Here is a 24254-nt window from a genome sequence, read left to right on the forward strand (position 1 = left end):
AACGGGTCGATCTTTCGGTCTTGCGGGGTAAACGTCATCATTTTAATGGTCACATACATTGGTGCCCCAGCCACACTGTATACTACTAATAGAGTTATTGAAGTCAAAATGGTTGTATTGATGCAAATTGCATATGCAGTCATATTGGAAATAAACATATCATAAGTTCAGATGAAATCCCGTATGTAACATGACATGACATGATATGATCCACCACATGACAGAAAAAGAGAAGACGGATCAAAGAGGAGGTGAAATGAAAATGGAGTAAAATAGTATAGTAAAACAGGCAACGGAACTGGAACTGTAGACTCGATGTGAATAAACCACCGGCCAAATCAAGAGGAAGCGGGGAGGAAGACACTGTACGACAAGCAGAGTATCGAAGCGGTCGAAGGCACACCACGACCAAGAAAGGGGGAGGGGGTGAAAACCAATTCATCGAGACTGGGGTATCGGTCATGCACACGATTCCATCCAAACGCTCCTGCTCGAAACGCCGGGACATGCAGCAGGGAACCGTCAACCGGGGTACAAGAACCAACCAGAGGGAAAACGAAGAAGAAAATAAATAAAAAACAGAGATCAAAAGCGACACCAACAAAAACCAAACCAACCCCAACAATGGACTCCAAAACACACAAGGAGATTTCATTTCATGTATAAATTCGTTAATTCGTCACTTCATCAGGAGCTCTGCACAGTTGTGGGTTGAGAGAAAAGGAAAAGAAGAAAGAAAGTAGGCCGAGCAGGGAAATGTGCTCTCAATTACTTTCTTATGTGGGTGATTGAAAGAGAGCGAGTGTCGAGTATGAATGATGTGAGGGGTTCCAATAGCGATTTCAATTCACGCCAGATATCCAACGTGAATGACAGATGCTTTTTCTTCCAAAACGATTGTATGTAGCACCTATTGTTCGAAATTCATTGGGCGCGGCAATTTACAGGAACAACTTGGCAGTCCCTTTGTTTTCACTGGTTGCGACAGCCACCAGGGCCTCAAGCCGTCCCATGCCAGAATCTCGTGCGGAGGAGTCCGGGAACGCATCCGATCGGGGCTCTTGCTCGACATGACCAGGGTAGCCGTCGGCGTGGGAAGCTTGTCGACCACAGATCTATGACGGCATTAGTAACCGAGGCGAGAGCCGTCCGTTCGAAGAGGAGTTCCTACCGATTGAGGATGAGCGGGTGGAAGCGAGGAGTCGTGAGATTCAATATATCCGCTGCTGTGTACGATCGCCGGGTGGTACTCGACCGAGGCCGTGGATGGGGTATTTACACCCTCGCTACTGCTGGAATCTTCTGGGGAAGTGTGAGACGGTCGGCTGCTAATCGAGAGGTTATGCGCATGCCCGCGATGCTCCTCGGGGCTTCGTTCCGCAGTGGGTCCAAATGTTGGTTGGTAAGATGAAGAGGGGCGAGAGGAGACATTGTGAAGCTCTTGGATGGTCTGTTGGCTCCACTGCGATGCGTCCCTTGATGACCGACGATCACGAATGTCAAGGCCCGTCAGATTGGTATGCAGAGACATATCCCAAGATACATGGCCACGACGATGACCGGGACCAGAAATTGGAGGCGCGGGGCGCACCGATGGCTGGGAGTAGTTGAAAGTGATGCCAAATGCATGGGTAGAACTCGGTGGAGGCGGGCGGTGTTGGTTATCGAGGTGCATCGGGCTCGCCTTCCGGGTAGGTGGGGTCAAAGGTCGCTGCTGGGAGACGACTTTATCGAAGCTCTCGATTCCGGGTAGTCGAGGTGGCTGCTCAGTCGAGTTATTCACTCCGAATAATGGAGGCTGGACGGTGTCGGGTGTATGGTATTGACTCAGGCCGCTAGTGCTTGGCCGACCAAATGTAGGGTAGGTGGAAGGGTGCCAGGTTCGTCTCCGCATTTCGGCTTCGGCAGCGCTGATTGTACTCTCGTCCCGTGAAGCCGGGTAGTTGCTGCTGGTAGGGCTAGCAAACACACCAGCTGCAGTTGGGTAGGGAGGCCCCGCCGGTGAGTTGGCGTAAGCAGGAGGGTAGGCATTTCCATGCTGTGCGAGAAACGGATTGCTACTAGTTGGTACAGAAAGCCGGCGTGCAGCTGTCTTACCCTCCCAGAAGCCGTGTGACGCAGTCGACATGGGCGAGGCGAAGTGTGGACTGCTGCCTGCTGCGGCAGAGTATGCATTGGATGGGGTGTATGGCGAACCTGTGGCTGCAGGACCTGGAATGCCACGAACTTGGCCCGGTGGCGTACTTGGGGGCTCTCCCATAGGATCCAGTCCTAATCGAGCTCGAGCCGTCGGGTCGGTAGCCATCATCAACGGCGGGGGCCTACGCCGAAGCTCTGGGGGTTGACTATATGTAGAGGCGGTAGATGTGATGCTGGAGGTTGAGAGATTCCGACTATGGCCTCGGCTGTGGCCTCCCTGACTGCCTCCGGTACCAGCTCGTGCCCGGCCAGGAGGACGTACTCGATCCGTTCGTACCTGACGTTGAAAGCGGGTGCCGGTCGCGGCTAACGAGTCACCAGGTATCTCCTCGTTCACGTGGACGGTCTGCGCATGTTGTCGAAGGTTATCAAGTCTGGAAAAACGGCGAGAACAATGACACTGAAAGGGGCGTTCCCCGGTATGCTTTCGAATATGTCGGGCCAAATGCTCGCTGCGGGTGAAACTCAAGTTGCAAGGCGGGAAATCGGTACAGAAGAAGCGCTGTCCTTTCTTCTTTTTTGAGGGAGGCGCATCCCCTTGGTCGTCTTCCTGGTCAGTCAAATCATTTTCTCCCTCGGAATCGCCGTGCATCGTCTCGTCAGAATTTGAAGAAGTCCTCGTATGACCAGATGTGACCGTCCGCACGGAGACGTCGTTCCCCAATGCGGTATTCATGGCGCCGTCGATGTGTCGCTCGGTGGTGGAAGATCGATCCGAGGTGGCCGATACACCGTTTGGATTCGCACGGGGAGTGGCCGCACCATCCATGGCGATATCTTCGGTCATGGCCGAGGTGTTGACAGGGAGGAAGGAAGCCATGATCGGCGACGTAAGAAGTGGAGGCGGGTGATGTCAAGCTCGCTTGCTTCGGAGCGAGGGGCGAGAGGCGAATAACAGAAAACCACCCTATCCTCCCGCGGTCGCAAAGCCGGCAACACGATCCGCTTCACTCACAGTCCCAAATGCGAAGGGAAGTCTATTATCTATGTCGGAGGGGTGGAGATATCGTAAGAGCCGCCAGGCTAGACCGGCGTACTCGGAGGGGAGGGAGATGCGGAGTCGAAAGGCGAGATTGACTGTGAACATTTGCGCAAAACAACTTCAGTAACCAGGGCCACTACAAGAGGACAAGGAGAAGGACAATAGATAATCTCGACACGTACGATTAGGAGGCTGGCGCTTACTTGCCTCTCTTTCTCTCTCGCACCTGGAACTCTCACACACAGACACGGGACCACACAAACACAGTATTCTTCTTCGGGATTTTCTTTTCTTTTCCTTTTTTTTTTTCTTTTTTTCCCTTTTTTCTTCTCTTCCTGTTTTTCCTTTGTGGAAAGAGGGGGATAGGAAAGAGGGGATGGTTAAGGATGATGGAATGCACCGCAAGATGTGGCGACGCAAGGGTTGGCGAGAGGGGGGGGGGGGAAATGTGGGAGGAAAGGGAAACGATCGTTAGCCGATCGCAAGCATCTCTTTCAAAAAAAGGCACGTTGCGAGGGAGACCGCCACGCGAAGAACTGGGATCGTCGAAGGTGGGGGAGGTTTCAGGGTAAATAGGCCTGGTGGAGATACCGGAGCCTTAAGAGATGGGAAGTATTTGTTGTGAGATAGATTAAGATGATAAAAGGCAAGGAAAGAGTATGACCAAGGCCTAGGGAAGAATGAGAAGAAAGAAATTAGATGCACTAGAATCGAGAAAAGGAAGAAAAGAAAAGATGGAAGGATCGGATAGAACAGAGAGAAAGAGAGAGAGAATCACAGTGGAAGAGTAGCAGAGTGGTGACGACGAGAAGAGGCTTATCGGAAGCGAGGGGCAAAAGAGCCCTCCAACTCAGCTTACGCCGAGTCAGATTGAAGATCCCAGGAACTCGAGAGCTTCCGGGCCTACCGATGCGAATCATCGAGTGTTTCACCATAGCAACTACAAGACAAACAAGTACATCAGGAGTAACCTTTAGGGAAGGGTTGAATATTCAATACAATTCCTACCTTAACCTATACATCCCGGACGTGCCTGACCACCTTTTACTGTTGGACAGTCACTGTCGAACAAGAGAGAGTCCCGGGATATCTACGGAGTAAAGGCACCAGGCACCTGATATCTCGTGAACACAGAAAGAAAAAGAAAAGAAAAAGAAAAACACCAAAAAAAAGTCTTTGACGTTCACCACTGCCCCTCTAGTGGAGCCAATCGACCGGTCCGTTTGGCGCTGGTGTCCACAGGTTGGTCGAGACCACACACCCCTCTTCCGTTGACTTTGGTATAGTTCGGTCTGTTGGAAAAGAGACACAGAAACAGAAAAGAGAAAAAAAGGAAAGGAACGAGAAAGGCCCTTTGCTGCCCATGCGACCCCCTTGCATCCGATGTATCTCTTGCAGCCGAACGAGTTCCCCCGTCATACTTCTCCCCGGTCTTCGATTCGCACGTTACCTGGGTAGGGGTCCAACCAGGTCATTCCGAATAGTCCGTTCTTTTTGATACAAAACAAAAAAGAAAGAACAGAAAAGAAAAAAAGAAAAATTCTCCGTGTCTGGCCCCTGTCACAGAATGGAGGAAGGGGCCCAGAGCTCAAACGCCACAGCATGAATTTTGGCTCGAGCCTCGCAAGGCCCACGGATGAGGTACGATCTGGCCAGTCCTCTTCAGTACGAGATGGCGAGATGCGGGGATTGATCAGTCTCATCGTTGGATTCCAGGGTCCCCTCTGTTATACAGAGTACTACTAGTACTCGTATAGTCCCGAGTATTCCCCCTCGGATACCATAGCCATGAGTCCCCCCCTAGCGCCGCCCAAGGTCAGGGTACCGTGGTTTCTGAAGAGAGTTCATCCAACCAGTCTCCCGCGGCGGAAACCCTTCCCTTTCCCCGCTCACGGCGAGCTGAAACCTTCAGGGCCCGGTGGCCACCGACTCGCCCGTTGAGGATCACTGTGCCTGCATCGGGGCCGTGTAAATTTGGTAAATTTGGTCACCTTTTGGGGGTGATCTTTGCCCCCCCTTCTTACATGTACATACCCCCTCCACCCCACTTTCTTTCCCCCCCTCCTCCTTTTTACCTGGGGTTCTCGGCCTGGGGTCTTGTCTGCAAACGGCACGAAAGATGAAAGATGATATCGATGATCGCCGCTTCCCCAAGCAAGGTCGTACAGTTGTCCATCCGCATGACGATGATGCAGGCGAGATCCCACGGTACGCGAGTACTTTAATGTACTCTAATCCCGCAATGTTCTCTAACAACGTTTGCCTTGTGTTTTGTAATTCCCAATTTCATTTTCCATTTTCCGGTTTTGCCCAAAAAAAAAATTCTTTTGGTTTCTCACTATTTTCCACTTCGGCATCTCCTCCTTCGTCCCGGGATTTTTTGTTGCGTACGCCGACCGGCATCCTTTTCCCCGAGGTATCCCTACCAGCCTTGGGTGTAAGAGAAGGATTTTGGACCTAGAAAAAACCGCGCACGGCACTTGATTCCGTGACGCCACCCGCTATATTGATGATGTGCTTCATTTTTCTCGATCAGCAACTTCTCCTCGTCCTAGATTTCCGATCCGTCGCACCATCGGGACACGGCCATGGACTGGGGAAAGAGAAAGTGGGATCCTGCAACACGATTGGTGCAGTCATGGTGGGATACACGTATGCTGAGACACGGTGCCCACCTACATTCATACTGGAGTGCGTTGTAACTTGACGGTTGATACCACCGAGACGCAGATCAGCGCATTGCCCCTCTATCAGCAGAGAGGAGGGGAGGGGAGGGGGCTGTTCAATCAAGACTGTTCAAGACGAGCAATGCTGATTGGCAAGGAAATCCAAGGCGACAGCAGGCTGGGGGGGGGGCCAAGGCCAGTCAGGTACCTGTAGGTACAAATGCAGGGCGCCACGGCGAGACGCACGGCCTGGTGGCCAAGTAGAGCCAGGTACCGGCTGCAGGGCTTATCGATAACCTGAATCATGCCCACCATCAAAGCAGGGCCACGGCGGTGATGGGTCCGAGGATCCATCGAGGACTCCAGGATCCCCAGGTTGGCCTAGTGGGCAACCTGCGATCGACGTGGTGGATCGCATGACGTCGTCGACTTGATTGTGGCGATCCTACGATCTGACGGGCGTGTAAATTGTGTAGTCTAGTAGCGTCGTTCCATAAGTTGGAAGCCTACTAGTAGTATGTATGCATGTACTCGGTACATTCCTCCCACCATTCGCCAACCCTTTCAGTTCCTGGCTTCTCTTCCTTTTTTGGAGGTCCACGCAGGGGGTGGAGAATGGCCGATCTTCGCTCTTTCGCCTTTGAAGCGGTCAAGTGGATGCAGATGACAGGTCTCCGCGCGTGGCCTCGTCGAATTTGTGCCCCGCGCGGCCAATAGCGACCCCGCGCACTGCATGGGGAGCCAGGAGGATCCATGTACCTGAGAGGTGTCGCAAGAAGGATGCGTACCTGGAGTGCCTTGGCCGGAAAAAGGGCACGGACGAGCACAGACTCTCGCTGACCTAGCCTGAGCTCCGGGGAGAGTCGGTGATTGAACCTAGAAGATGAGGCTATTCGGTACCCTCCCGAACGATGTTCGTCTACGAGGCAAGTACACACATGTGAAAGTTTTAGAACGGGCGGTCTTGAGCGTACAACTCTGTCTCTTTCCCTCTCTCTATCCCCCATTTTTCCTATCTTGCCCCTGTCTATATGGGATCATTTGATTTCTGCATCTAGATAGTGACCCCATGGGTACATACTCACTATTAAGGCTCAACAGCCTCCCTCCGCTCTTCGGAAGAATCGCCCTCGACCTATACGACAACCTGTTCTACAGCCCGGTGGGACCGTGTACATATTCTGTACTCCGTACATGACACAGCAAGGCAGCCCGAGTCAAGCTGCAGTGCGCGCGGTCAGGTCCCAGCCACCTTCAAAATATGATTTCAGTAAGCCACCCGGTGTATCGTGCAGGAGTCAGATGACTTCTTATTCACCGTAAAATCTCCGAGTCCCGGGGCCCTTTGAGCAATACGGCCTCACTCTCAGAGCTAGTGTCACCCAGTCAGCTTCGCAAGGTTCAAACCACCGTTTCTATTTATTTTACCTTTTCTTTTTTTCTTTTTTCCCAGGTATCCGGGACATGGCTGTTTAGATTCCTGGGGTAGACAGGCCCCGTCACTGGTCTCAAATCGGGTGTACCGCGGAAGGTGGAGCTATTATAGTTATATGGGTCAGTTCGATGGCGAGATACGCATAGTGAAAGTCTTTACAAGATGGAAACAGCATCATCACGTTAGGGTGACATTTTGAGTGGGTTGACAATGATGTATGTGTGTTTCTTCATTATATTTTGTAATCATCTCCGTATGATGATGTCTGTATGATATCTGTTTTTTTTTTTCATACCTCAGGCTTCGCTAAAGGGGCGTATTAACAACATATGAAGCCGGATTAGGGTCACGGTGATCTGCTTCAACGGCTCAACGGCCCGACCACCGAGCTAACCATTACCGCGGCTTCGCGTTCCCAGTTTGCCGCGCTCACGGGGTCGGTCCCTGATCGGCTCTTGTCGGCCATTACTCCGGCAGTTGATGTCTGCGAAGACCGGAGCACACAGTCTCTGATCTCGGCTTTCAAACGATCCCGATTGGAACGTAGTGTCCGGGCAGACACGCCGCCGCGATTGATTATCTCTTGAACCCGACCAGAGAGAGATGAGGCAAGTGAGCGCCAGTAGTACGATGGCAAAGAGGATGTATCGAGACTTCGAAGCACCGGTTGTAGGAGATTGACCTTGCTTTGATCGGCGGCGGCATCGGCATCTAATGCAAGTTGGTCGACATGGGTGCTGGCCAATACGAGGAGGGGATGTGATGGTGCGCGGAGGTTTCGTAGGATAGTCTCGAAAGCCACAATGTCCTGGCAGCGAGCAGATACATCCCCCAATGCTCGATCCATTGTAGGTAGTTGGGACAGGGCTTTCGCGAGAGTATTCACGGAGCTCATAATTGCGGTGTGCATGTAACCCTGGACTGTTGAAACAAACAGCTCTGGTTTGTAGTCGATGGCGGAGACTGGTTCTTGAGGGAGGGGCGAAAGGAGATACAGAGTTGCCGCCGCTGTAGCCAAGCGTGACTTTGAATCGCGGGCTTGCTTATAGTTCGACCCTGATGATTGGCCATTTGAGGCGGCCCCCGGGCTAGATATCGAAAATTGATTGATAGTTTGTTGGGCCCTTGACTTAACCATGTTCTCGGCAGGAATAACGAATTCGTTGCGCAATGTGCGAGTGACTTTGACTCGATCTAGGCCGTATCCCTCTTCGTCTTCAGAGGTGGCCAAGTACATCTGTCGCAAGTTCAGGATTGTATATGCCGCGCGCTCTAGAGCTCTAAATCCCTCTTTGCCTGTTGTTGCATTCGCCCCATCGACACCAATTGAAGACTGAGCGGCAGCACCGCGGCCCAGTATCTCCGCAACCTGACTCTCCAGCTGTCGACCAAGTGCGAGACAGCGCGACACGGCTCGTGCCAGCCGAACCGTGGCTAATGACTTCTCAGCGGCAATTCGAGCTTCATCCGCTGCTTTCCATTTTTGGACAACCTCCTTCTCTAAGCGCTCATATCCTTGTGTGACTGAAGCAATCTGTGTCCCCGTTTCCTTCAATATGTGTTCTGCGGCTCCAGTTTGACTTTGTGTGTGGGCCAGTAGTGGCAGGGCAGATCTTGTACTTAAGCCGTGGATGTGGGTGTCGACTTCCTGAAGGTCAAAAAGCACCCGTGATAGCGGTGTCGATAAATCTAGAGGCGTGTCTGTGGCATTGTTGGTACTGAGGACAAGTGTATTGGCGAACCCAGACGGTGAGAAGTCAGGGTCTAAGAAGGCCTCGTAGTCAATGTAGGATGGATCTCCTTCCGTCATAGTGGATATCCGATATGTTCAATGGGAACTCAATTCTTCGAAATGAACGTTTTTGGCCAGACGCTGAGGCGAAAGCACAGAAACACGACGGGGTATCAAGACTCAAGAAGCGCTCGCAAGCAGCATTTGTAAGGCAGCAGATGTCGACGAAGGCCGCGATGCAGATTTGGCTCGTTGAAAAGGAATATCACAGAGTATTGGACCGATTGTATCAACACCCGGGCCGTTCTTCAGCTAAGCACGAGTGTCGGCGGGGTTCGTGGAGTAAGCCAGCTGTCGCGACCCTCACCTCTGGAACTCCGCGATATGGCGCCCTGATAAAGGTCACGTGTTGAGTATTATAGCCTGAGGCTGCACTCTCATAATTCTATCTGCAGGGTACCACTAATAGTATCGCTCATTTTACAGATACTTCATTCTAGGCTTCACAAATTCAGATCCTGATTAAAAACTACTCGCTCACGCAATTTCCAATTATAATGGCAGGCATTGAAAGGAGAGATCAATGAACAAGGGCCATAAGAGATGACGCAAGAACGAACGTGTTGCTCCAATCAAGAGCGTGATATACTATCAAGATTCCAGAAGGGCTCTTCATCCACTGAGGCAAATATCTACAAGCGCACAGAATTCCGACATAGACGCCTTCCTCCGGCACTTCACCGAAAGGAAGCGACTCCTTCCAATGACAACTCAGGTGGGGTTTGCGGGGTCAGCCAGAGATAAGCCCTCCATTAAACTTCCACAGGGCTATTTGAAGCGTGGGGGGGTAGGTTACCTTCCCTGCTGGTTATCTTCAGAAAGGGGATTCGGTAGGTCATCCCGTCCGGTTGATTATTAGTTATAAAATGCACATTCCCGTTTGGCTGATCCACTCCGGTCCACATTTCAGATCTCAATATCTGTCTTAAAGTCGAGAGAATTTTGTAGTCGTGACCGACCTCATCATCTAAAATGACTACCGCTACGTCCACACAGCAGACTCAACGTTCATTCCTCCTGGCTGGCGAGGAACAGATCAGGGTCACCCCCGCAGCCCAAGATGCTACCTTCCAGTCTTTGGCTCGAGGAACCCGCGATGGCGCTCTGAAGTTGCGAGGAATCCCCACCTTTTCGGACCCTCTTGCGCAGCGACAGTGGATGAAGGAACATATGGCTGCTGCCTTCCGCTATTTCGGCAAGCTTGGATATGGAGAGGGTGTATCTGGACATATCTCGATTAGAGGTATGAACTAATCAGCTCTTGATGGAAGGTATCAGCTAACATCCAAAGACCCTATCCTGAAGGACCACTTTTGGATGAACCCATTCGCCAAACATTTCAGCACCATCAAGGCTTCCGACTTGGTGCTTGTCGACGATGAAGGTTACGTTACTGAAGGTGGTGCCCAGTTTCCCATCAACGAGGCTGGCTTTATGATTCATTCCGAAATTCACAAGGCTCGACCTGATGTCATTGCTGCTGCGCACACCCACGGCATCTATGGGAAAACGTGGAGTTCATTTGGGAAGAACATCGAGATGCTTACTCAAGGTATGTTTTTGTTGAGTTCTTCATTTACCATAGCACGGAAATACTGAGTTGATCGAATGAAGACGCATGCAATTTGTTCGGCCGCGTGAGTGTCTACGAAGATCACGGTGGTATTGCTCTTTCCCAGGATGAAGGGAAGCAAATTGCCGCTGCCCTTGGCAAAGATAACATTGCTTGCATCCTGCAAAACCATGGGTGAGTCAATGAACACAAAAATGAAACCAGCACAGGTAAACTTTGGTCTAACGAGAGAATTCTAGTCTTCTAACCGTCGGAACAACGGTTGATGAGGCTGCCATTCTTTACTCTTTCTTGGAAAATGCTTGTCAATCCCAGCTTATGGCCGAGGCTGCTGCTGCCAATGGCGTCCCCAAGAGAATTATCAGTGACGAGGTTGCTCAATATACCGCCAATGTGGCTCAGAATCCCGTGAGTACAGGTGAAGTATGATATTGACATTGCGCTAATAATCATAGCATAATCTCTATACCGAGTTTCAACCGGAATTCGAGTTGATTGTCGAGGAGAGTAATGGGAGGGTGCTCCAGTAGAGGTACTACAGTATTCGACGAGATAAGATCGTATATAAAGTAAATTGCAAGCGAACATCGGCTTCACATGTGTTTATTCAATGGTAATAAATTTCGCCTTTTACGAGCATATTGTGATCTGAGATCTTGGTTTCCTAGTAGTTTATTTTTATGATATCACTCGAATACCTTCGAGTCCCCCTGTCTACTGTCGAGCCGCCGAAGTTGAGGCTGCTACGTACTATCCTAGCGTCGGTCTCGTAATAAAGGGAACGACAAGACGAGGGGTATTGGTTATTGCGACGAGGCTAGAATGAGCTAGTACACATTGTAATGATGTTAAATAGGTTAATACTCGAAGTCGGGCTATCAAAACTTGTACTACAATATTTCCTCGTGAGGACACTCCTCCTCCAAAACGGCTTGTGAATCTTGTTCAACCCCAGCCTGAGGTGGCTCCAGTCCGAAGTGAATTATTTATGATCTCATACCTAGCCATGAACCACTGTATTCTTTGCTTTCCAATCGCCCAAGCGGTTGACACCTTGGACCTGAGTATTCAACTCCAAAATTGAATAGAGTATAGAGCTGCGACACGTCGGTTTCAAATAGCACTAGAGTTCTATTAGGGGTAGTATTAGTTTGCAGACGAGACTAACACAAGGCGGTTGGCTTTTTGAGGTGTTGAAATGTAAGGAAGAGGATATGGAGACTATTACCTAGGTACTAGTTGCTCCAGTTTAATTATTGAAACATTATATCCGACAAAAGAAAATAAGTACCAAGTTCCTTCGTCCTCAGGACAAACGCCATCTATATAGATGCAACCGTGACAGAGTATACAAGAAATGAGAATGATGCAAATGAATTTCCCGCTATACCCAGGCATCAGAGCCAAGAAAAGAAACAAGCCCCCAGAGTCATAGACCAAAAAAGTAATATAAAAGAAGCGGTCACCTGCGGACCGTGTTTGAGAAAGGGAAAAAAAGGAACACAGTCTCTTTATACAGCATGCTGTCCATTTGCCTTCAATCGATCCATCTCGTACTCGTTCTGGAGACTGCGCTCGCGGCCGCGACCACGCCCAAAGCTCGATTCTTGTTGGCCATCATCACCGGTCTGTTGTGACGAGGACCCGGTCTGGCTGCTGCCCTCGAGTCCAGTGAATGTGATCGGACGTAGTTCTCGGTGCTGGCATGCCCACATACCGACGAATATCATCATCGCGGCACTGGCAAATTGCAGACCCCACCACAGGAGGTTAGAAGGGAGAGAGTGGGTATAGAGGGTGGTGGCGACGAGGTGGAGGAAGTGAATTGTAAGGGCGAAGTCTGGTACCAACTTGGACCGTGACACGAAGAGAAGAAGAAATATAACGCTGGAAAGGAGACAATTATTAGCCAAACGTGGTAAGGGTATGTGGATAGAGTACTCGAGCTCAAGCTCCCTATACAAGATAGACCCAACCTACCTAATGAAACAGTTCAACATCCACACTAAACCGAGCATCCAGCCCACCGTGGTATCTCCGCGCAAATAATCCCAGCCAAAGACGAGGTTCAGCGAGAACGGCGTACCGTAAACGATGGTTGTGAAGAGGATGAGTACCGTTGCGCCGGCATAGTAGGCAATCTGAAGCAGGAGGATCTTGCGGATAATCTTCAGTGGTGGCAGTTCGGTTCGTGACCCAGCTGGGAGGCGCCGGCGCCCGGCCATCAACTAGAAGACCAGAAGACCTTGCCTCGGCGAGGTCTAGCGAGAAGGGTGCGAGTTTTGGGTGGATGAGCGTTGCGCTCAAGTCAGGCGAATGGAGCCGGGTATGAACAATGCGATCGCGGGCAGCCGAGGGTCGTAAAACGTTATAAAGAATACAAGTAGTCGTTGGGGTTTATAGGGAGAGTGGTGTCTTGGGGTAAGAATAGAGCGTTGCAGTCGTGAGTGGGAAAGGAAGGCCAGCGTTGAGGCCGTGACGATCAACAGTCTTGGCTTGGCGTTGCCGAGCCCGCGGGAGCCACGACCTGCAACGCTCTGCGTTACTTTACTCCGATCAACTTCACCTTTACGCTCTCGCCACACAGGACCTGTCCCTGATACCTGCACTACTCAACTACCCCCTCGACTCCTATAAACAACATACATACCTCTTAAAATGGGCTGGCTTCCCTGGTCTTCCGGTGCTGAACCGAACAAAGCTTCCGATGGTGGCCGTATTGCGCCGGACCGAACGAGTCGCAAGCGCTGCTGGGAGGGCCGGGATCTATTCTTCGCCTGTCTAGATCGAAACGATATCCTGGACGGTATTAAGGATGACAAGGAGGCACGACGGAAGTGTGCGAAGGAGGTTGAAGAGTTCGAGGCAGCTTGCTCAGCAACCTGGGTACGTACAACAGTGCTTGCATTTTCAGATCCTTCAAGCTTTCACCGGTTTGGTACAGCTTCAGATTGGACTTTTGGGACGATTGCTGATCCGACTTGGCTTCCTAGGTGAAATATTTCAAGGAAAAGCGCGTGATGGAATATAACCGGGACCAGACAATTGCGCGTATCAAGAAGGAGGATGCTGCAACAGTGCAGGAGCTGAAGTCGCAGGGTCGGAGTACGAATTAAGGGAATTCTTTATTTTCTGTTTGATGGCGGACAGCCCTTGTACATTATGTACCATATCCACTCATGTTTTCTGACGACAACTCTTTTCACTGTCATTCTACAATCAATCTTAAATGTGAAACTATGACATTTCATAAAAATATGCCCAAAGACTAGGCAAATGAGAATGAGGTAAAAAGGATGAAATCATAGATCGTTATGTAGCTAGGTGGCCATTCATGGCCCACAAAAGTTGGGATGATTCGATGGCCTGGGAGTTGAGCAAAAGAAGCAAAGAAGCAAGATGAAAAAGAGCTAATTTTCCAGAGGAAAGCGTCAAATTATATCCATTTTGCGGATGAGAGATAAGCGGATGCAGAGGTGAACGAGGATACATGACTGCATCGGAATGGAAAGATACACAACTCCAATCTGCACCCTGATCACCCTAATATCTAGTAGTATTTGCTGCCCCTAGGGGCAACATTAAGTAATTCAAACAAACGCCAGTTATTGCAGCCACCGGCTGATGCCAGTACGAAAACGAAATTCAAGAGAACCCACCACAGCATGGAGCTGAAAATGTAAACGCCAAGCTGCACAAAAATAGCACAGGTGAAAAGATGTGAGTTGCGCCTCGAAGGCAGGCAACAGAAAGAGGAAAGTCGTTAATTCATTGCTTTCGATGGAGCAATTGGTTCATGAGATTTTGGACATTCGCAGCAACAGGTGCCTGTCCCTGTGGCGGCTGGCCTCCGAGGCCTTTAGCAAGCAGAGCAAGAAGGTTCGGGTCAGAGACGACAGGCGCAGTGGGATGGTGAATGGCAAAAGGTGGATGGAGAAGGGGTTGTTGTGGGGGTTGAGGGATCGGGGGAGGTCGGCTCGCATTGCTCAACAGACTGGCTAAGTCGGCATGTGACGGAGGGTTGGGAGAGGAAAATGGCGACTGCGCTGCCGATCCAGGCTGTGACTGTGGACCCGGCCGCTGGAGGGCGGACAAGAGAGACTGAAGGCTAGGGCCATCCAGGGAACTAATCAAGTTCGCAATATTGGGCGGATTGGAGAGAGCTGGCATACTCGGCTGGGGCATAGGAGCCTGAGGCATGGGCATAGGCATAGGCATAGGCTGTATCTGAGGAACGCCGAAAGCCATATTGGGGGCAAAGGAAGCTGGAATGGGGCCTCGCTGCATCGCTTGGGCTTGGTGAAACATGACCTCAGCGGCAATATTAGGTTCAACTTCAGGGTAGTCGCTGAAGCGGACGTTGGCCGGTCCGGCACTTCGGTCAAATATTTGAAGGGGGATTTTGCGAGAGAATTGGTTTGGCCGCGACAAACGAACAACTGCTAGAACACCTTCAATGTATTGACGGTGAACCGCAGCGCCGAGGGGAATCCGAGGACCAAGCACAAGCACGTCTACACGCAAACCGCGATTGCGAAAAGCATTTTCCACATGAAGAATGAAGTTACGGTCCACTTCTTCTAAAACAAGGACTTGGACCTCTGGCACGTCTCGTGGAGACCGTCTCGGAACTGGGAGATCGGCTTCTCCTTCATAGACGCCACGGGGTCGGGGGCTTGGGCTGCGATACCGACGGTCCCGGGCGTACGGGGATCGTGGAGAGCGCGGGGACCGGGACCTTCTACGGCGATCGAGCCTTTCAGGAGTCCGATCTCGTGACCGGTATCCATCTCGGCGAAGAGGTCGAGGAGAAGGTGATCGCGGAGGTCGATAGTCATCACGTCTGCGGTGTGAGGGCTCATCCCGGAAATCGCTGAAGGGAAGTCGAGCTGTTTCGTGAGGACGATCAAAACGATCACCGGTGGCTCGAACGTTGTTCCGGACAGGGGCAGCTCGGCTGAACTCTGGCGATCGGGAGCGACGGGGCGGTGGTGCACGAACCGGCTCTGCAGGGCCAGGTCGAGTCGATCTCTGTGGCTTGGAAATCTCAAGATCTATGGAGCACAAAGAGAACATATTAGCAAATGGCCATAGAGTACAGTGCACATGTGACTTCAAATACTCACGAATCTTCCTTCCACGGACCAAGGCGCCTTGTTCGACCTGCAATGCTGCGTGGCAAGCACCGGATTCAAGAAATTGTATAAAGCCGTAAGCCTGCTTGATCGAAATTTGCGCCAATTTGCCGTATTTGTGGAATAGGTGGAACATGTCTCTCTTCGTAACCCGCTCGGTGGGAAGGTTTCCTGTATGGAGAAAAGACAAAAGTTAGCTGGATGCTTTGAAGCGACAGGGCATGTTGTATAGGATGTATACTGACCCACGAACAGTCTCGAACCCATTGGAAAGCGATCCCAGAGACCCTCCGTCACATATATTCTCTCATCATGCAAGAATTCGTCATATTTCTTTTGAACCTCCGGCCCCCAAGGCGAATCGTCATCCCCTGCCTTGCTGGGTCGCACCACTGGTTTATCGGCCCGACCTTTCTTGGGAGTTTGTGAGAGTCCCTCTAGGGACGTCTGCGAATCCGCGGTCGAAGTAGGTGTGGTTTGTTGGGCCTGCTGGAAACTGGCAATGGGGGGGAGGGGGAGAGCGCCGAGACCGGAGCCAGCACCAGGGGGGACCTCCGGGAGGCATAGAGGGGAAGTTTTGATGGGTATCATTACTGGATTCTGTCGCGTAGGTGGGGATTTGGGCAGGGGGGGATTTGGTGATAAGCGGGATCACCATGGGCAGGGTAGTTGGGATGGGTGGGGGCATCTTGAAGGGGAGGGCGGGCCGGGAGGTTCACAGACTGAGCGTCCAGTGAAGATGATAACCCGGGTTGGAGAGGCTCGTCCATAGGTGCCTTGGGGAGTGACGAGCCTGCCTCCACTAGAGAGGGCATAGCCCCTGTAGGCGCGGTCGCCGCAGCGGGCGGATGAGAGAGATTGTCCAGCAGAGTTTGAAAATTGACCCCAACTGTAGTCGAGCCCGATCCCAATCCTGATCCTCCTGCCGCTGCATTTTTCTTTAGATCCTCCTCTAGGTGACCTGGCAAAGCGCATGGATTGACCGGATTCCCGGCATTGTCTATATCACCCGTCGTGGCAAAGCCCTGGTGGACCGGGACTGCCGGAGGCGCATAGGAAGGATTAGAGTTCGCTATAGCGAGGCCGGGGTTTGCGTTGCCAGCCTGCTCGACCTCTGCTGAGGTAGAAGAGTAGAAACTGGGAGCAGAAACACTGATATCATTCATCATCGCAGAATCCTTAGGCTGCGCAGCATGCAAACTACCTGGGTGTCGGGCCAATTCCGAAACTACCCCCGCCTCGATAGGGAGATTGGACCATCCATCTTGTGATTGACAATTTTGAAAGGGGGTGCGAGAGAAATCACTAGCAGGGCGATCGTATGTGGAAGTATCGTTGAAGACGGGGTCCATTTGGTTCTCGAGGACTGGGATATTGGATGGCTCCGGGATATGTAGCGGTCGGGGACTTTCCGGAGTCAAGGTCTTTCCGCGGAAGTGAAGAGCTTCATCGGGGGGGACTGGGCGTCATGTAGACAGAAGAGAGGAGGAGGTTTCATCTACAAAAAGGGGAGGGGAAGGGGAAGAGAAGGGAAGAAAGAAATAGAGAGATGACGAAGTGGAGGGCGGCGCAAGAGATGGGACTTGAATTTTGCAATCGCAAGCTAAGGTGGGGCGATGAGAAAAAGGCCGGGCCTAAGGTTCTATGTTTGTAAGGGCGGTAAAGGTTCTCAAATCGGGTGGATGGGGCCGAGCAGACCACTGGTGAGGGGAAGTGAGGTGAACAAAGAGGACTGTATGAGCACATCATGGCGATCGAGTACTATTAGAGTAGTGCTTTTTACAGAATACCTAGTATAGAGTAATATATGTAGTCTATGTACAAGGTATACTCCATATGCAGCCTACAAAGTAAACACCTAGGTACTAGGTATAGAACGTATTGAACTTGCATGTATGGTAAGAATACAGTTTTAGAACAGAGTTTCCCGCCGGGGGCGCTAACCGCGGCGAGTAGTTTAGTGCTTGTTTTGGTTCATGAGTACCATCTAGTACCATGACCAGGGAGTAGTACTCATATTAGTACTTACTACTTTTAGGTATATGTATGTATGCATATGCATATGTAAATGTATTGGTATGTACTGCTAGTAGGTATTCTACATTTGAATATCTGTAACACTAGAACTAGTAGTACTGCTACTACTAGTACTAGTATGTTCCCATTATTCCCCTATAGCCCAGACCCTCCAGTATCGGCCATCTTCCTTCACGGCAACTTTAGAGCTATTTTAATTAGTCACACCAACCCCCTTCTCAAAGGTTCTAGCGCCGCCAAGCTCCACCTTTTCCCTTTCACCCTTCACCATCTCCATATTTTGGTCCCAAGTTTCGCCCTGACAGGAATGACGCCGCTTTGGCAATCTCTTCCAGTCAGGTGGTCGTCTTTGAGAAAGTTTGCCTCGCGTTCAAATGGGTCGGCTGACTTGGACCTCGAACTAGCCAGGTCGTGGCTGAAAGACCTGCACCCCAATACCATTCCCCGCCATATCGCCCACCTGTCTTTCAGCCGTTCTAGCGGTCCCGGAGGTCAGAATGTGAACAAGTCGGTGCAACCCCGAGGTCCCCTCCTCCTCCTTCCTCTCTTACCTGTTCCTTGTTACCCGTGCTCCATCCTCGTACTTCCGTACACCGTACTAGTTGAAACTTGCTGACCGTGGGGTTCCTCCAGGGTCAATTCAAAGGCCACCCTCAAAATCCCATTGGTGGCCTTGCTTCCATTGGTACCAAGTTTGTTACACCCCCAGCTACGCGGTTCCCGCTATGCGACCGACCGGTCCCAGGCCCTGGTGATACAATCCGACGAATCCCGACAGCAATCGAGTAACGTGGAGGCCTGCTTTAACAAGCTCCACCAGCTACTGATGAGCTCAGCAAAACAGGTCATCCCCGGAGAGACCTCCCAGGAACAATCGGTCCGGGTACACAAGCTACAGCGTGCACAAAATGAGGCGCGGCTCAAAACCAAGAAGTTTCTCAGCAACAAAAAGAGCAATCGACGGGGGAGTAAATACGATGATTAATGGAGAAAATAATTTGATCAAAGATCAAGAGGGGAGGAAAAATAAACAAAGAGACAAAAAGCTAACATGGTAATTGGAAATATCTGCCCTGGAATTTTGTTATTCACACCCCACCAAACAACGCCTTGAATGTGCAGAATCATGATAGAACCTCCATGAGGTCGAGTGTACTCAGCGTACTCAATTTTTACTCCTTGGCTGCAACACGGTCCGCATTGTGCATGGTTGCTACAATAACCTTCTTCAGTGACGGATCCAAGTCCTCCGTTTCCACAATGGTCTGCAGCCAGTTCACAACCTCGACCGCCAATGCACTGCTCAGGTGTGTCTCTTTCAAACGTGTAAGAGAACCACCAAAGGCCCGTGGAAACTCGGCCGATGTGACGGACAGACCGGCAGTCGGGAACTTGATGTAACAGATCTGGGTACGGGGGCTCGTAGGCTGGTGCGCCCGCATCGTCTCCACCACGTGGTCAAGGATCTTGCGCAGACACGGCGCATCGTGAAATTCGGAGACCATCTCATAAAAGTCGAACCCGAATTGATCATCATTGTTGAAATGCTTCATCGCAGCGTCGAAAATGGCGAGCGGAATGGCTCCAGTCAATGCCGGTGTGGAATTGAGATTTTCCAAGGCCTCCTCGACGACCTTGTCATCGCCCCCACTGGGGTTAATGTCCTCGCCCGTGATCGACGGTAACGCGATCATGTCAGCGTCAGTGTCGAGTTCGTTATCTTCAATAGGTTTAGGCCGTTGGCTAGCCTCGTCGAGTCCCAATATCCGTTGACGTGCCGCCAGCTTGGCAACATAGATCAATTCCAATTTGGCGTATTGAATCCACAACATCTTAGTACTCTTGCAAAACCGTAAACCTCGTTGCATATAACTCCGAGCCTGTAGCATATCCGCATGGTCGTCAAGAGAATACTTGGCGGCATAGACCCAGAGCTCGGCGCTGGTTGGGTGCAATCGAAGAGCGTCCGTGAAGATCATAGAAAGCTTCTTGTGCGCCTTTTGCTTCCGTGTATAATCAATGTATTGGATCCAGAGGTTGAGATCACCGTGGAACTTGCGAGTGGCCCGGTCGAGGATGAAGAAAATTCGCCGTTGGCCGCTATGCCCAGCGGTCCGAATACCGAGTCGTTTTGTTCGTTTTTTGGTAAGGGAGTCGAGGTTCATCTCATATTGAACGTATCGCACAAAATCGACTGGCTGCGCGCCACGCGCATTGAGCTTGTGCTCGAAATCCGACCGTCTCTTGACGATCGAGGCAATTTCATCCTGGCGGTCTCAAAGTCAGCAAAACCCATCTTCCACCCACGGGCCCTCCCGAAAGCAAACGCCTTACCTTGTTGAAAATCTTCTTGCGCTCATAATCCTTCAGCTCGGGCACTGACTTCTCGAGGAAAAAACGAGCCTTATCTGTGGCGGCCGACATGGTTGAGGCTGTTGTCACTGGAAAAAAAAAAGTGGTCGGCATCCCGCAACGAAGCGCCGACCACCATACGCGCTATTCCATAATAGGCTAGCTCCACCACTGGAGCACCAAGGGGACACTTGGACTTGAACACCGGCGGATCCGAATTGTTTTCCCTCTTCTTCAGGGGCCCTCCTACATCCTTTCCTTTGGCGTTTCCTTTTCTTTCTCGACACTCATTTATTACATCTCTTCAATCAATTTGCTCCTATATATCGGCTGCAGAACTCTCCCTCCTTCTGCGCCGCCATGGGACCCAGATTCAAGGACGGGGATGCCGTGGTATCCGTACGTGCCTTCATCACGCGATAAGAACCTCGGTTCATCACTGACTCGATTCAATCCAGTTCAACGGCAAATGGGTCGCGTGGACTCACACTATCTTTGCGTATGCCGCCTTTTTCAGTGCGCTGATTGTCGGTGTCGCATTGCATTACCACAAGATCGTCCAAAACGAACACTACGGCTACCCCGACGAATGGTTCCCCTCCGTCTCCGCAACCATTGGTGATCGATACCCCGAACGATCCTTCTTCCAAGTCTTTATTGCCATAACCTCCGGTCCTCGTTTCGCCCTCGTTTTCCTGTGGTACGTGCTGACCGCACGTCCTAATTCGTCCCTGCCCAAGATTGTTGCTGGCGTGGGTGTCTTCCGAACTCTGACTTGTGGTGGATGGACCTATGTTACCTCCACCGATGATCACGACTGGCATGATATTTTCATGATCTCCTATCTTATTGCTACCCTGCCATGGACCCTGGGCTGCCTCGCCCTGAGCCCTAACAACCGCCGGGCCGTCAAGTACCGCAAGATCATGGCCAGTCTCTTCTTTGGAACCCTAGTGCCATTGATCTACTACTTCATTCAGCACAAGGTGCACAAAGTTCCCGGTGGTAAGTGGCTACCTAGGATATCTATTCAAGTGAAGTGATGTTTTATACTAACTCGAAATGCCATTACCCAGCCTACACCCGCTATGCTTTCTTCGAGTGGTCCTTGATCCTATTTGATGTTGGATTTGATGCAATCACCGTGCTGGACTTTGAGGGCTTTGAGATTGTGGTCCGTGATGTGAAGGGAATTAGCAGAGGGTATGTACCCTGGCTTCCGAAATGAAACCCCCAACAACAAATGTATATTGTCGAAAGTTACGTCGATTACGAACAAAACAATTTGTGTCTAAAATTCTTTCCTTCTAGGCAGTTGAAGACGACTGCGGATTCTGTTCTCGAAAAAGAGTGCGTGCAACCATAATCTATTTCCGCCCAGGATGGAAATTGACCTTGTAGTTTAGGAAAGGCAAGCCCGTCGGCAATACTTTTGGTGAAGGCTTCTTCTGGGCTGAGATTCTTGACGCTACCTGTGATGTTTATAACGGGGTAAGGGCATTCTATTTTAGTTACGGTTAACTGTCTCGTTGCTAAGTTCTGATCATAGTTCGTCTTCTGGACCATTGCGACTGGACTGCCTGTTCTTGTGTGGTATTTTCCCCTCTGGCACATGGGTATCTCGGGATATGAGGTTGCAATTGCGGCTGTTATCTCCCCCGTGTTCCTCGCCATCCCGTCGTTACGATATGCTGCTATCAAGAACCTGCGGGGACTCCACCTGCTTTCGCTGGTTTCCCTGCTGGCGTATAAGTTCCAGGACCCTGCCAACCGCCTCTTCGTGACTGCATTTTCCCTTGCAACCACCTGCGCCGCATGGACTGCTACGTTCTTTGCTGAGCGTGGCAATACCCCCCGCCTTGAGACCCGTATTATGGCTTGGGGCATCGGTCTCATCATGTCTGTCGTCGCTAAATTCGCTTGCTCCACTAACAACCCACTCTGGCCCATCATGCACGCTGAAAATGGTGGCTGGAACAAGATTGGTCTTGCCATCGCGATTGTTTCTGTGCTGAGATCCTACCGGCCTAACTTCACCAGCGGCGGCGACTATCTGCCTGCCGGCGGCAAGAAGGGCTCCTCGTTCCTGGCCGGTGTTGGCTTTGCCGGTCTCATGTTTGCCATTGTTTCTCTCTTGACCGACTCCAGCACCATGATATCCTGGGTTTGGGAGGGGTACCCCGTTCGTGGGCCAATTGCGGTTCCCCACGGTGCGGTCACCATCTTCGCCATGGGTGCTGGCCTGATTTTCGGTGTGTTCTATCCTCGCGTGGCAGGCAGCTGGACGGCGTATGGCGTTGGATCGGTTGGTGCCGCTCTCCTCACCTATTACCACCACTGGACCGGCTACTATGGCGCCCTCATTTTCGCATTTTACATTATGGCCGCCGCTCCATTCATCATCACCTCTTGCGTCCGCCATTCCCCGGCGAGCACATTCGGCCTCGGGTTCTTTCTCTACGTCTTCCTTCTCCTCTTCCATGTCTGGGTTGTCGCTTACGCCTTCGTTCCCGGTGGCCCCCTTGTCCGTGAGCGTACCGATTGGCTCATGATAACCACTATGCTCTTCATTGGAGCTGGCGTGTTTTCTGCTGCCACCACCAACTCATCCCGCACCCGCAAGCACAAGCCTGTTAGCCCCAACAGCAAGAGACAACGATCCTACTATATCTACGTCCTTGCTGCGCTGCAGCTACTTGCTGTGTCTATTGCGTATCTGCGTTTCCCGACTAACGACTATACCCCTCACCACAAGGAGGACAAGGTCGTGACCGCTGGTATCTGGACAGTTCACTTTGGACTGGACAATAACATGTGGGCTGCGGAGCGACGTATGCGTGATGTCCTCGGGGAGCTTGAGCTGGATGTTATTGGATTCCTTGAGTCGGATAACCAGCGCATTATCATGGGTAACAAAGATGTCACTCAATACATTGCTGAAGATCTAGGCTACTACGCCGACTTCGGCCCCGGTCCTAACAAGCACACCTGGGGCTCTGCTCTTCTTTCCAAGTTTCCCATTGTCAATTCCACTCACCATCTTCTGCCGTCGCCTGTTGGTGAACTGGCTCCTGCCATTCACGCCACCCTCGACATGTATGGTGAGATGATCGATGTGGTTGTTTTCCATTCTGGTCAGGAAGAAGACCCAGAAGACCGTCGTCTTCAGAGTGAATATCTGTCGAAATTGATGGGCTCATCCCCTCGTCCTCTCATCCTGTTGAGTTACCTGGTCACCAAGCCACTTGAGGGCAATTACAACACTTATGTCAGTGAGGTGAGCCAGATGAAGGACATCGATCCCACCGATTGGGACCGATGGTGCGAGTACATTCTCTTCAAGGGCTTGAAGCGAACTGGCTACGCCAGAGTTAGTCGTGACACGATCACCGACACCGAAATCCAGGTAAGACAATTAAAACCTCCTGCTCGTCGAGCTTTTCAGTTCCTAACAGTAATTTAGGTCGGCAAATTTGTTATCGGTGAGCCGGAGCCAGAGAATGAGATGCGTATCCCTGAGGAAATGGTGCCATCTGGCCGCCGTTTCCCTGCTCTCTTCCGTGGCGATGGTGTCCGTGGACACCGTTATCACGTTTTTGATGAGCCCCGGTACTGGCAATAAACTTGTTTCGGTGCTCAGGAGAAATTTTCTGTCTGCCACTTGGAGCATTAGACCTTACGATTCTGTTACATGGGAAAATAATTTCGAATCAGGAAGGGCGGACATTCCAGCACTTTTTGTGGCTGAACGCCATTAGCAAATTAATCATTTTCGCTCCAATTAAGGTACATCTGATGATCCGTATCCGTTCCGCGGGTCCCAAATTCCTCGGTCTTTTGTTCAGTCAATGACTAGCGAGGACACGAATTTTATGCCACATGGATCAAGGACGAGGGCTTTAGGAAAGGAATGCTAGTGTTCACTGCTCCTTCTCTTTCCCTCCGCCTGTGAGTAGCGGGTTCAGATATTTGAAAAACTTATCTAGTAGCTGCTCCCATTCCTCTTTCATACTTCTGAAAGCGTATGCGAATCATTCAACTTTGTCAGTACCAAGTGAGAGGGTCCAAGCACGGGGCTCTTTC

At 51.1% G+C, this 24254-nt stretch overlaps 9 protein-coding genes across 9 annotated transcripts; 4 read left to right on the forward strand and 5 right to left on the reverse strand.

The window, feature by feature from the left end:
- Nucleotides 1–941: 941 nt before the first annotated feature.
- On the reverse strand, nucleotides 942–3019 carry N7533_006779 (C2H2-type zinc finger protein; the record flags this gene model as incomplete). The annotated part of the gene is made up of 2 exons (XM_057103429.1): nucleotides 942–1115; nucleotides 1172–3019. The coding sequence occupies 2 exons, from the start codon at nucleotides 3017–3019 to the stop codon at nucleotides 942–944; spliced, it is 2022 nt and encodes a 673-aa protein (XP_056958386.1).
- A 4624-nt stretch (nucleotides 3020–7643) lies between these two features.
- Nucleotides 7644–9092, reverse strand: N7533_006780 (putative Golgi transport complex component Cog5; the record flags this gene model as incomplete). Its single annotated transcript, XM_057103430.1, has 1 exon — nucleotides 7644–9092. The coding sequence occupies one exon, from the start codon at nucleotides 9090–9092 to the stop codon at nucleotides 7644–7646; it is 1449 nt and encodes a 482-aa protein (XP_056958387.1).
- A 954-nt stretch (nucleotides 9093–10046) lies between these two features.
- On the forward strand, nucleotides 10047–11177 carry N7533_006781 (class II aldolase/adducin domain protein; the record flags this gene model as incomplete). The annotated part of the gene is made up of 5 exons (XM_057103431.1): nucleotides 10047–10317; nucleotides 10366–10626; nucleotides 10689–10821; nucleotides 10887–11055; nucleotides 11103–11177. The coding sequence occupies 5 exons, from the start codon at nucleotides 10047–10049 to the stop codon at nucleotides 11175–11177; spliced, it is 909 nt and encodes a 302-aa protein (XP_056958388.1).
- A 981-nt stretch (nucleotides 11178–12158) lies between these two features.
- N7533_006782 (protein SYS1) lies at nucleotides 12159–12872 on the reverse strand (the record flags this gene model as incomplete). The annotated part of the gene is made up of 2 exons (XM_057103432.1): nucleotides 12159–12534; nucleotides 12628–12872. The coding sequence occupies 2 exons, from the start codon at nucleotides 12870–12872 to the stop codon at nucleotides 12159–12161; spliced, it is 621 nt and encodes a 206-aa protein (XP_056958389.1).
- Nucleotides 12873–13305: 433 nt separating this feature from the next.
- N7533_006783 (cytochrome c oxidase subunit 6B family protein) lies at nucleotides 13306–13763 on the forward strand (the record flags this gene model as incomplete). The annotated part of the gene is made up of 2 exons (XM_057103433.1): nucleotides 13306–13533; nucleotides 13641–13763. The coding sequence occupies 2 exons, from the start codon at nucleotides 13306–13308 to the stop codon at nucleotides 13761–13763; spliced, it is 351 nt and encodes a 116-aa protein (XP_056958390.1).
- A 652-nt stretch (nucleotides 13764–14415) lies between these two features.
- Nucleotides 14416–17134, reverse strand: N7533_006784 (putative RNA-binding protein (Nab3); the record flags this gene model as incomplete). Its single annotated transcript, XM_057103434.1, has 4 exons — nucleotides 14416–15701; nucleotides 15774–15953; nucleotides 16028–16375; nucleotides 16438–17134. The coding sequence occupies 4 exons, from the start codon at nucleotides 17132–17134 to the stop codon at nucleotides 14416–14418; spliced, it is 2511 nt and encodes an 836-aa protein (XP_056958391.1).
- A 992-nt stretch (nucleotides 17135–18126) lies between these two features.
- N7533_006785 (peptidyl-tRNA hydrolase domain protein) lies at nucleotides 18127–18804 on the forward strand (the record flags this gene model as incomplete). The annotated part of the gene is made up of 2 exons (XM_057103435.1): nucleotides 18127–18326; nucleotides 18453–18804. 2 exons carry the CDS (start codon nucleotides 18127–18129, stop codon nucleotides 18802–18804), a joined length of 552 nt encoding a protein of 183 aa, XP_056958392.1.
- Nucleotides 18805–18991: 187 nt separating this feature from the next.
- Nucleotides 18992–20243, reverse strand: N7533_006786 (snoRNA-binding rRNA-processing protein UTP6; the record flags this gene model as incomplete). The annotated part of the gene is made up of 2 exons (XM_057103436.1): nucleotides 18992–20086; nucleotides 20154–20243. 2 exons carry the CDS (start codon nucleotides 20241–20243, stop codon nucleotides 18992–18994), a joined length of 1185 nt encoding a protein of 394 aa, XP_056958393.1.
- A 288-nt stretch (nucleotides 20244–20531) lies between these two features.
- Nucleotides 20532–23793, forward strand: N7533_006787 (uncharacterized protein; the record flags this gene model as incomplete). Its single annotated transcript, XM_057103437.1, has 7 exons — nucleotides 20532–20570; nucleotides 20630–21176; nucleotides 21248–21374; nucleotides 21483–21521; nucleotides 21578–21662; nucleotides 21721–23577; nucleotides 23635–23793. The coding sequence occupies 7 exons, from the start codon at nucleotides 20532–20534 to the stop codon at nucleotides 23791–23793; spliced, it is 2853 nt and encodes a 950-aa protein (XP_056958394.1).
- Nucleotides 23794–24254: the final 461 nt, after the last annotated feature.

The sequence above is a fragment of the Penicillium manginii genome (assembly GCF_028828005.1).
Source record: "Penicillium manginii strain IBT 31320 chromosome Unknown utg000005l:1.0-5665137.0:1.0-5668048.0, whole genome shotgun sequence".
NCBI classification, from domain to species: Eukaryota; Fungi; Ascomycota; class Eurotiomycetes; order Eurotiales; family Aspergillaceae; genus Penicillium; species Penicillium manginii.